The following is a 12,349-nucleotide window of genomic DNA, read 5'->3' as shown; positions in this document are numbered from 1 at the left end:
GTAAATAGTGAATCCTTTTATGTCAGGATGAAGATAGATAATGAGCATTACATTCACTTACTAACTAAAAGAGTAAAGGCTATATATATATTTTAATACATAAATAAATGTTTTTATATAATAAATATTATTTTCAGCTCTCCCTGTGCTTAGTTTTTCATTCATTCCTAATCTTGCTTGATAGTATTTTCTCCTGGAAGCCATAGAAATTGAGGCTTCCCATATAATTTAAAGCTCCTGTTAGTAAGATTGTACAATACTGACACTTGGGATTCATGCCATCCGATAGCATCGGTATTTGGCGAGTTAGGAAAGAGACCCGAAATTCAACTGTCTTACCAACATGAGCTTTAAACTTTTGAAAAGGTCTGGTGTCTCATGTTTACAGTTTTTGTTTGTTTTTTTGTCCCTTATTTGCCTTTGTGTCCACAGTTCTTGTGATGTGGAAAATGTAAAAAAAATTCAGAAATAAAATAGAAGAAACTATTTCTTTCTTTTGAATTAAATTCAAGATTTTATATAATTTTCTTTGTCACATTACAGTTGCTGAGCAGCGCAACTAGTGTTGATATAATTTCTCAACCTTTAACTGTGCTTTACTGTCCGTAGGAGTAGTGCAACAAAATGTAATACGAACAAAATATTCTAAGGCAAGGTGGTGTTTTGGTTATAATTGGCTGTTTGCATGCTTGACACTGAACAGCTGTAAGAGTCGATACTTTGGTCATTCTATCAACTGCAATGGACGTGTGAGTGGTGCAAATGTTCAGCAATTAAATAACAACATGTAATAAATAACAAAACATACTTTTAATGCAATTTAAGCAACAATGTCAATAAGCCCGTCTGCATCTGTGACCGTAAACTGCTTTTAGACTTCATGAAAGCCTTCCACGTTGGTTTACTAAATCCCTTCAGCTACCTGACGGAAGCAGGTGACGTAATGTGTGTATCTGTATCCAGTGTCATGCCAAAGAGCAAAGCCACTATGCACCATGACACACTGTGGTTACCTCCAGGAAATCAACCACAACCAACCAGCAATCATCACTCGGGTCTGTTACAGCACTGTTGTTATTCTTCTACTTTATCTGTTGCATTTTAATTAATGCATTTTAAGGGCAAAACAGAAAATGTTTCAGTTAAATTTAAAAGTGGAAAGAGAAAAGAAACCCAGTCATGCAACTGTATGATTATCCAGCTGACAGTGAGAATATCCAAGCTGCAGGCCGACAACATGTGGTATGTCAGTTGGTTGTGGCTCCTGCAGTCGAGGCAATCATGTGAAATCTTTTGAGGGGAAGCCAGGTGGAGCTGGCATCCTTTGATTATAAACAGCGTTAATTATCACTCAATCAATCAATCAGCTTTGGCCACTGCTGCAAGACCTGCCAATGCTTCTGGAAATCAACACCCACTTTCTAGCTCCTCGCTGCATTCGGCTAATTGTTCTGACGCACAGACAAAGACCAAAACAATACACTTTCTTATAAAAACTACGAGCATGTACTCAAGGAAACCATGGATAAACACCAGTTAACATGAAACCTACATTTGATTGGTAACCAGAAAAAGCTCATGTTGCTTTGTTCATGTGGAAGTAGGCTGTTATTGTCTACAATATGAACTAAAAGAACCTCAATCATCAAAAATGTGTTGCTGCCAGTTTGATTCGAAGTCTTTCTGCACCTTAGTGGTCAAAATTGCTTAATGCAACTTTTATTAGCAAGGTAACGAGCACTGCAGAGGGGAGAGGGCCTGTAAAATGTCCTCAGAGATGGAGGGCCTGTTCCTAAGGAATGAGGAATGAGTTAAGCCAGTACAAAGTGTGATTTCACACCTATAGTGAGGGTGGCTGGATGGTGAGTGGGTGGCACGGCTGTTACCCACACGATGCCAGTCTGCCAGGGCACCACCTAGGGCCTTACACCCCCCCCTCTCCTGCCTTCCCCCTCCCTTCCTGTGACGCCATGTTCCCCTTGCCCTGCAACACCAGTGCCCATCTGCTAGGACACGTTAGCCTCTGGCGCCAGGGACTATTTAGCCCGGCGTAATTAGCCCCCAGACACCAGCAGCCTGGTTTTAAACAGATGTGGGGGAGGTAGCGCTAGCAAGGCGACTCAACACGACCAACCAATGTTTGATAAGGAAGGGGTGGGGGGGTGGGGGGGTGACCTAGTTAAAGGGATGATGCAACTCTTGTTACAGCACAATGGCCAGTAATGATGACAACCCCACTTGCTCCGATTGTCCAATGCCATGGCCGAGGAAGGATGAGCAACAGAAATCTAATTAGGCTGTGTCCATTTGCTGTACGACAAGCAAGACTGAGAAAATATGCACTTATAGCTGTTTTGTACAAAGAAAACGCTTTTCCTAAAATCCCCATTGTGATTTCCCTATTCTGGTATTCTCACTGGGGCTGACCTTTAACAGGGGACAGAGAGAGGTCACTGTGTAGATGCCCTTGAACCTCATGACCGTAATCACACGTGACTGTAACGGTGCTGACCTTTCCCTGGCTCTCTCCTTTCCTCCTCGCCATCTTTTCCTCCTTCCCTTCCCCCTAGGGTCATTTGAGGGTCCAGACTCTTGTCAAGGCTGTCACTCTAGACGGCCCTCTCCATCTACCGCCCCCGCTGTTGCCATGGCAATGGACGGCACTGCGCTCCGAGGACTGTGTGAGGGGGCAGAGGGAGCCAGCGGACGGATGAACGCTGCAGCATCTTTCCCTAACCTAGGTCAACCTTGCAGAGCTAGTGTAAGTGATGGGAGGGGATAAACGCCGGCCGTGCTGCTTGAGGACCAAATAAACTGGCAGGATAACATCAGTGCAGGGGATTGGAAAATGGCAAAAATGACGGGAGAGAAAGAGGGATAACAAAGATGAAACAAAGAACATAGGTTGGAGGCAGTACAGTGGAGGAATTATATACAGCCCACATCATTCTCTCAGTTTTTGTCTCAGATTTAACACAAAGGCGAACGTCTTGAATTAGGTTTTTCTGTTGTTTTTAAGTGGTAATCATGTCATCTTTGTCTTCTTTACACAAAAGCACACTCACTCACGCACACACACGGGGGAAACGTGACCTGGGGGCAGGCAGTGGAGCAGCACACGTGTAGTACCACAGAGCTTCAAGCCAGCATGAGTCACTGTGAACACCAGTCAACCCAGAGAGAACAATGGCAACCGGTGTGTGAGGTGTCTGTCAGGCACGCACACACTGGCACAGGATGAAGAGCGGCGGATGGAGAAACGCCCCACTGCGCCACCATCAGACTGCCTCTAGCTTTGGTTTTTAACACTGTGGATGGATGCATATTTTCACAAGTGTGTCACATTTTATGGCTGCATAATTCTAGCGTACTAATCATTCCAATGTTGAAACCAGTCTTTTTTTCTACAGGAAATGTAGTTCATGAGACCTTTAAAATACATAGTTAAATCAGGGGGGAAAAAAAGGAAAAAAAGGTGTATCATATAGCTCGGGAAACCAGCTGTGTTGGTACAAACTGATACATACTTCAGCAAATTTCATTCTTGACAGCCTGAGAGATACACTCCAGCAGCCCACAGCGGACAAACACCTGTCCATAACACACTTGAACTGGCCCTGGCGCTCAGGAGTGATTTTGTATGTAGGCTAAAACAAGCAGCAGCTTCAACTTTATCTAGCAGCGATGCAAACTGTGTAGTATTCGAAAACAACAGCGCAGCAGCAGCACACGCACTGTGCCACAAAATAAAGAGCTAGGTTTGAGTCTCTGCCTGAGGACTTGTTAGCAACATTCTTGCTGAGCTCAAACCAGAAGCTGTAAAGGCTGAACAATGCTGTTCTGGATGATGTCAGAGTGGTCCACACAGGTTGAAACATGATGTGTGTCAAATATCTTACTGTTTAACTGTTTGACATAAAATAAGAGGCGAGTCAGGGTTGAGTTAAATATACAACACTGATTCCAAAAAAGTGGGCAAATAAAAACAGAATGCAATCATTTCCAAATGAACTCTGTTTACCAACAACGGTTTTATAAAGTCTTCCTAAGCCTGTGTCGTGATATCCTTTATACAATGGTGTGTTTCACAAAGTGGTGAACCTCAACCCATCCTTGCATGTGAACAATTGAGTCTTTCGAGGACTCCCCTTTCATACCCAATCATGATACTATCACCTGTTACCAATGAACCTGTTTACATGTGAAATGTTACAAACAGGTGTTTTTGAGCATTCAGCACCTTACCCAGTTTTTTGCAAGGAACCTAAAAAAGAAGGAAGGCTCATAACGTCACCGAATCTTTCTTTGGTGCAAGACTGTGGTGTCAGCTGTGTTTAAGTCAATGGGAGATGCATGGACAAACACACTAAAAACTTCTGATGAAGACATGCCTCCAGGAAATGAAAGAACAGATGTCACAGAGTAGGTTAACTACTGATTTTTTCCAAATAATTGAAAGGGCTGATAATATCATGACCAAACGAGGCAGGTCTGACCAAATATCGCTGATGGGACTGCAATTACACTGTGAATAGGAGCCTTCCCCAAACCAAACCGAGGGGCAATGTCGATAAAAACTGAGACCGAGAGCCTTCATCAACATTTGTGTTGCTGGCATCAAGTTCATAATATGCATATATTTACTAAAATCAATGAAGTTGATGAAGGAAAACATTAAATATATTGTCTTTGAACTATTTTAATTGAGGTTATTTGAAAAAAAGGATTAACAAGTGATCACATTGTGTTTCATTTATGTTTCAAACAGCATTGTTTTGAAGACATCATACAGGAAACTGTTGCACAACACAAAGCAGAACTGATCCTCGACATACTGCTTCTTGTTCACAAAAACTTGGAGAAAACCATAGATGCAACGAAGGGGACCGTAAAAAGAAAATGAAGGGTCAAGACAAGTTACCCGAATATCATCACTGAAGATACAAAGTCTTCGCAGCCACAATCTGAAGGCCTCAAAGAAGCTATTTCACCACATATGCTTTTCCCCACAGGTACACTTTGCTCACCTTTGAGAAGCCCCCAATTTCAGCTTGGTTAGGTGTGCTATGGTAGAAAACAACAAAACCCTTTTATGTGTCATAACCTGAGCTGCTATTGGCTGATCTGACACTCAAAAAGCTGACCAGCACCACAAATATCAATAACACAGTGCATGAACTGTTCTCTCTTAGAAATACTTTTGGATAGAGGAGACAGATTTTTAAAAGGTATTCAAGGTTGTTTGCGCAAAGCTTTTTCACAAACTTACAGAATACGCACCCAAATTTGATAATTTGTTTATATCTAGAATAATAACAATAATACCTGAGAGCTTAATCAGCAGCTCAGAAGCCACCTTGACGTTGATATCCTGGCTCAGCAAGCTGTTCTTCCCCATGGGACTTCCTTCCCTTGGTTTCAGTGGCCCCAGGCGTTCAGTCGCTGCTGCTGCCCCCGCTGGTCCGTCCTGGCAGAAAGTCGCAGGGAAGCTTGGCTGGACCTGGTTCTGGGATTGAGAGGATGGTCTGGGGCTCAACGCCTCCTCCACTTTGGGCTCTTCCTTCAGGTGGAAAGGAGACTTGAGGGTCTCTCTCTGGTTGGCCGCTGCAGACAGAAAGAAAAGAAATTGAAGGAATGAAGAGATATGAAGACAGAGAATGTAAGGGGAGACTAAATACTGGTTGTGACCAAACAAGTGAGGTTCGTAGTAAAAACAAGAGGCCACGTGGAGGCTCTTTCTATTACAGCATCTCAGTGTAAGACAGCAAAAAGTCTCTAAAATTTGCATGCACTTAAGGGCCACGTACTGCATTCTGTGTACCTTTTATCCTTCGGCTTGAGATGAGCATCTAACTTTAATTTAATTTGACGCTAACTGATAAAAACAAACAGCAACACCTGAAGTTGAGTTTAATATCCCACAAGGACATTATATCAACATTTCTTGAACTTGAACATCTTTTATGAGTGAAGACTACACAAACAACATAAAGTATGATACATGAATGTGCAAATTAAACAGAACAACAAAGTGGCCCACAGTGGATTTTCACAGTCTTGTCACTGCTACAGACACCACAGTTGGCGTGCTGTGGGCCAACACAGAGGGTGCAACCTCATGACTGTCTCTCTCTCTCTCTTGGTCTTTAGAGCATCCACAACAAATTCCCAATTCATTTCCTTCATCGTTCTCCTTCACACTGCCCCCCTTCACCACCCCATTAATTTCTCTCCACTTTATTCTCTTCTCTATTCTACTTTAAGTCTAGTTTCCTCATCCCTTCTCGCCCTGGCCCTCGTCTGAATCCTCTTCAGGCGTAAGGACATGAAATAATTCCTGTACTTCTGTAGAGCAAGATAGCAATCGGCTGAAGCCTTATCATGCCATCTCTGCAGTGTGTAGCCTAGGTTGGGGAGTGAACTGTCACATGGATCCCTCTGCTCTAAAGTCATCTTCAAGAGAAACTGGGCCACATCTAATCCGCCTAAGATGAATAATTAATAATTAGACATGGAGCAACTTCCGATAGTCGCCAAGAAAAGAACAGCGGGGCAAGCGTCTCTCTTTGTGTCTCTCAGCACGCTCCACTACACTCTGTGCTAAAACAAAGGTTTACACAGGCTATAGCTTACAACATTGTTGAAATTTTAAATGGCTATAAAACGCAGAGAGACGATGTGAAAGAATGTTTTTAAAACACATTCTGTCAGTTTGTGGAAAGTTATCTGATATCTTCGTTTTATTCAGTGCAACTATGGGAACCATGGGGAAGGTTAAAGGATACTATTGTCCACTACTGTAACCTGATTTACTACAGGTGCACCGTGCCATTTTACAGCACTAATTACAGTACTAAGTATTTCATGAAGTGGACTGGCTGTTGACAGCACAGATCAGCATACATGAAACTGTTACATGAATGCATGTACAAATTTTGCTTTTGCCACCATTTTCTGTGTCTGTTGCAATATATGTATTTTTAAAATATACCATATTATTGAAAGCTTTTGAAAACTTTTTTCTGTCTGGTTTTCTGAGTTAATCATTTTATTTTTTGTAAGTTTCTGACTTATATAAGATGATAATTATCTAACTAATCTAATTAGTTAGATGATAATCATCACCTGCTTTCGAAAGAAGTGGAGAAACAGAATGTATCTGCACAAGCATGAAGCTTGTGATAAGTTTGTGTTGGAACACATGTTCACTGAAATGTTGCTGTGTTTTTGTTGTCAAAAGTCAACACAAATTAGCCAATCTGGATGCAACAGTATCTGCAACTATAGTGTTACGATTTAGACTGTTTTACACACCAGTTAAGAAGCAAACCTGGCTACTAAAGCAAAGTTTAAAAGGCAGGCTTTTACATTTGCCAACTACAATGGTTACTCAGTACATGTGTGCATACCTCTGCTAAGGCCCAACAGTCCCCTTTAATTCAATCAAACCTCATCCAATATCAAATAAAACATATTTAAATTCACCAGATCAGATTTTTTTTTTTGGATACCAGCCACTTAAATACGCCTGATTTTTTTTTTAATCAAGTTCTATGCATTATGTCCTGAAAAATTTATGAAAATGCCGAAAACACCCTAATTTTGCAATGTTACAGAAAGTAAGAAAAATATCCTGGATCCTTCCTTTTATCTGGATCCGTACCAAAAACTAATGTGATTTATCCTGGGAATATGATGTCATTTTGCATTTTGAAATAAGCAGATAACAATAACAATAAAATAACAAAGTTGGGGAGCTTCTAGGGACCTACTTCTGCAATTATCCATATATTCAAATTAAAATTCGAATCACATTTAAGTAAAAAAATATAAAAATTATAATTTCAAATTTTAATAATTAAAGTTGTATTAATTTGATTCCAATGATGTTTGATTGAGACAGAGTAGGGTACCAAAAACCATATCAAAACATGTCATCAACACCCAACCCAACCCTTGACATATCAACAGTTTTCAAACAACCTGTACACCACCACTATCTGTTTGTCACACACACACACACACACACACTCATGCACGTACACAGACACAGGGCATGGATATAAGAGAGGCTATCACTCTTGGGCAGACTGCTGTCCAGTCTCCTCTGGCCCCAGCAGAGATCTGCTCGGCTCCTCACCCTACCGTCTCACCTAACATCTCTAACCGCCACAGGCCTGCCGCCCCCTGCCCGCATCATCAATCTGTGCCGGCTCCAACCCCTCTGATTAATGATGATCTATGCCGGAGGGATAGAGGGCTCAGGGACAGGGGATACGGGGCAGGAAGAGGGGACAGGTGCTGGTGTTTTGACCACCCATGTGGTGCCACAATGCCACAGTGCCACTCTATGGCAGGCTTGGGCTGCAGTTCAAGAGGGGGAGAAGGAAGAGGTTGAGCGGTGGGGGAGGAGGCGGTGGAGGGGGGTGGGAGGGGGGCAGTGACCTTCAAGTTCAGGGGCAGTGGCGCAGGGTCGCACGCAGCACCAGCTGGAAATGTCACACCGTCAGATGTCAGCGGGCAGGCTAAGTATAACCTGGTCAGCACCTGGAAGGACGTCCTCTAATTAGAAGCGTGTTGGGCCATGTCGGATCAGACAGGGACAGCACACTTGGTCACCGCCTTACAAACACACATAAAAATACACTATCCTGTCTACCCACGCAGACACATTCTTATCTTTATCTTCGGAGAAATGCTTACTTTGTGTGTCAAGCTGCGCTGCACATAAGCTACTGACAAATACACACTGAACACAAACTTAGATTCTTAAATTCCTCTTCTCTGTGGCCTCACGAGAACAAAAACAACCCCAGGACGTGCACTCACACACAAAGTCACACCACTCCAGTGACCTTTTGGATTGTCGCTATAAATAGAGTGTATTTCCACTAAGAATCTATGTTACATAGCCCAATGAATTATTTAGTAGCCCAAACCAATGGGCACGTTTTTTTATTCCTCTAAGCTCAATGACAAAAAAGACAGAGCACAGTACCAACAGGAACAATTCAGCTCACACTTTGGCCTTTTGTCTGTCCAAATTTCACAATCACAATAGCATCCTGAGCATCGAGTCTCTGGCAGAGCATCTTGTGAAATGAACACAGATCTGAGGAGGAGGTAGGCGTCTCTGGGTGACTTGGCATCTCTTCTGTGAGCTTCCTGCCTGTGTGAGTACGTACCCAGGCCAATGTCAGCCCCCTGACATCGCATGATACTGTACGGATGGTTCTAGCTCCGGGTTGACGATGCTATCAGTTTGTCTCCATGTTATCACACCCTTCTGACACCTGCCACCAATGCTACTTCCATCGCCGTTCTCTCGCCCGACTCTCTCCCCTTCGCCACGCTTCTCTCTCGCGCCTCATCCGTCTCGCTGCCAGGCGCTTGTCCACTCCGCCTCACCTCTCGCTCTGTGGCCAGGGCTGCCGTCAAATAACTTCATTAGCTTTCCACCTCTGTCACGCCGGCCTGCTCCCCCTCTGACAATTGGCTGCTGTTTTCTCCCGGATAAAAAAAAGAAGCACAGGGCTACGTGGGGCAGGTTGAGAACCCAACAATAGCTGACAGTGTGCTAGACACTGGACAGTGATACTGATGGCTGCAGTGGGGATGTATGGACCAGAGGTCACACACAAAAGGCCTGCCTGTGTCTGCTCATGCGGAGCTGGAAAGCAAGGGACATGTAGATTAAATCTAGATGTTTACAAAGAGACAAAACTAAAGAGAAGACATTTCAAATTCTAAATATTCTGGTGCAACAAAAGCGAAATATTTTTACACTTGAACATACAATTGATGCTGCTATGGTGTTGTCAAATAACAAACTGTCTGTCACCAGGATAATGACACGAAAAAATAATCCATGCTCTCAAAAAATCCGTAACAGTATTCAAAATGTTTAAAAATGTACAATGTTAAAATTCTAACTGCGCCCAATTTCACTGTAGCCAAAGCATTGCATGCAAGATACTCTCCCAGGAAAAAGATAAATAAGACAACTGCAGAAGCATCATGACAGATGCAACACCTCCCACAACCCCCTGCATGCCAATTATTCACACCCAGCCAGGGTCAAGCTCGTTGTGCCTGTGTCACCGCAGCGGGAGGTGGGGGTGGTGTTTGGAGGGTGTGCAGTGCCCACTGTCATTATTAACTCAGGGTCCACTGGGCACAGGGTAGGGGCTGTGCATTTCAAAGTGCTTCAGTGGCTTTCATCTCTGAATCAAAATGTGGATCACACTGGATCGCTAACGGTTGTGTCAGCGTGCAAGGATAAAAATCAAAGGGTATCAGTACAAGACTCAATGGAAAGCAGGGCAGTCCAAAAAAATGATATGCTTATTATGTCAGAGGTCAGGAAGAGTTCACTGGCTTTTAATGCCTGGGGAACTCGATGCAACTCCCTCTTTGCCTCCTTCTCGCTCTCCCTCACATGCTGTCACTTTATCTGTCTCTTTTTTTTTATCTTTCCCTCTCCAGCTTTTTTCTAGACCCCCCATTCCCTCCACCCCTCCCTCTCCCAGGCCTTGTGGGATTGAGGCACTGAGACAGCGGTGTAAAAGCAGGAGGGATGAGCTGCTCGTGTACACATTCAATCTAGGTTGGCAGGGAGGTCAAAAGAAATGGAGTCTAGAGGTCCCAGGAGGAACTTCCTCACCTCTCCCTCCCTGGCTGCTCCGTGGCATGGGTAAGTCTCACAAAGATCTGAGCCCCGTTCTTCTCAGTTTCATAACCCTCCATCTTTAACTCCGCCCCCCAACAAAGGGAGAACTTTGTGATCAAAGAAGCAGTATTCATTAAAACCGTCATCATGCATTCAAGTTCAACATCCTCTCGCCCTGTCTTTTTATATCCCTCCTCATTCTCCTTGAATGATGCCCTGACTAAGATGTCCGCCACTTGACACTGGACTGACATTGCGAGAAGCCATCTTGGCTCCTTTGGGAGTTGCCTCTGCTTGATTGTGCAGTCTGGGAGTGAAGCGCAACTGGCACCCAGGGGGCATCCATGTGGAGCCGGGGCGTGCGAGATCGAGGGGGAGTTAACTAAGCCGGCCCAGTCCCTGTGCATCCTGGCGGGGTCACAGGATGGCGCTGAGGGCGCTAATCATTTCAAATTATGAATTCCTTTTTAATTATGAATTATGCATAAATTTTTAATTAATCTAATGTTCCCAGGGTTTTTTCCTCCCATCCTCGCTCAAGATCTCAATCTAATTACACAGCATTAAGTGGAAGACTGGCAGCCGTAGCCTCGACCCCGATGCTGAACCTCGGTCAACCTTTTTCCATCAATCTTGCCATCGTCTCCAAGCTCATCCTTTGATATTGTGCAACATGGTGAAATGCATCTAAACACGGCCCGGACCTAGTACACCTTAGAGCAGCATGTTTCTTACGTTTGTTAAAAAAAGTGCTGTGTCATTATGTTAGAAAGCTGATGTCACATTGCAACTTTACCAATGGCATAAAAATACTGAACTGAAAGTGAAATTTTAAGTCTTAAACTACCTCATGAATGGCAAATATTACTGTTTACACTGCTTTAAGTCATACGTCTTGAGATGTAGACAACCAGGTAAACAGCATCAACTGCAAAATGATTCATTTCTGAACGAGGCTCTCACCAAAATACAGTCGCTCTATGTAAACCATCCTAAATGCAGGGCTTCAGATCCACTTCTAGGTCATTTTCTGTTTCATAAACAACTTTAAATACCATTAAATATATACCATTTTGTCAGTCATAATAATACTGACACATGCAAACACAACTGTAAGCAGGACAAAGATGTCTAGAGGTTACAGATCTTTAAATCCCCTGACAACTGTCAAATGTGGGTGAGAAAAATTAATCCCTCAACTAGTATTGAGGTGCCCTTGAGCAAACCATGTAGTCCCCAACTGCTTCAACGGAGCTAATCAGTGACCAACAGGAGAGGACTTTGAGAGTCATTTTAACTGTGTGCTAAAGAAATCCATCATACAGCATTCATTCTTGGATGGATAACTAATCTCAAAAATTGCAGAAATTTGTCATATCATTTGGGTATTATAATGACATTTTTAAGCAAATAATAAGCAATTCAAAAACAAACCATTTATCTATAAGATTAGATGTGAACATACTGTACTGCTCTGATAAGGTCATGACGTTAGTGCTGCACAGTGGCACTTGAGTTGATGTTTAAGAACATATTCAACTCTGCTGCTACCAATCATGATGGTACACACAGTAATTTTTCTACATCAGGTGCACTATAACTGATGAATAGCAAAAACATCATCTCCATTGACCATTTAGCAGAGCAACTTTTAAAAAGGCATGAAGCCACTCAAGCTTC

General features: G+C 43.0%; 1 protein-coding gene across 2 annotated transcripts in view; it reads right to left on the bottom strand.

Moving 5' to 3' along the window:
• znf827 (zinc finger protein 827) overlaps positions 1–12,349 on the bottom strand; it is a 74,889-nt gene that overhangs the window by 33,610 nt on the left and 28,930 nt on the right. For both annotated transcript variants that reach the window (XM_073465303.1, XM_073465295.1), the window contains exon 5: positions 5,326–5,604. In XM_073465303.1, coding sequence (XP_073321404.1) covers positions 5,326–5,604 — 279 coding nt within the window. The remainder of the gene's footprint in view (positions 1–5,325; positions 5,605–12,349) is intronic.

This window comes from Pagrus major, chromosome 1, assembly GCF_040436345.1.
Source record: "Pagrus major chromosome 1, Pma_NU_1.0".
In the NCBI taxonomy this organism is placed as follows: Eukaryota; Metazoa; Chordata; class Actinopteri; order Spariformes; family Sparidae; genus Pagrus; species Pagrus major.
The sequence above is the reverse complement of the archived record's forward strand: the minus strand, read 5'-3'. Positions and strand labels throughout refer to the sequence as shown.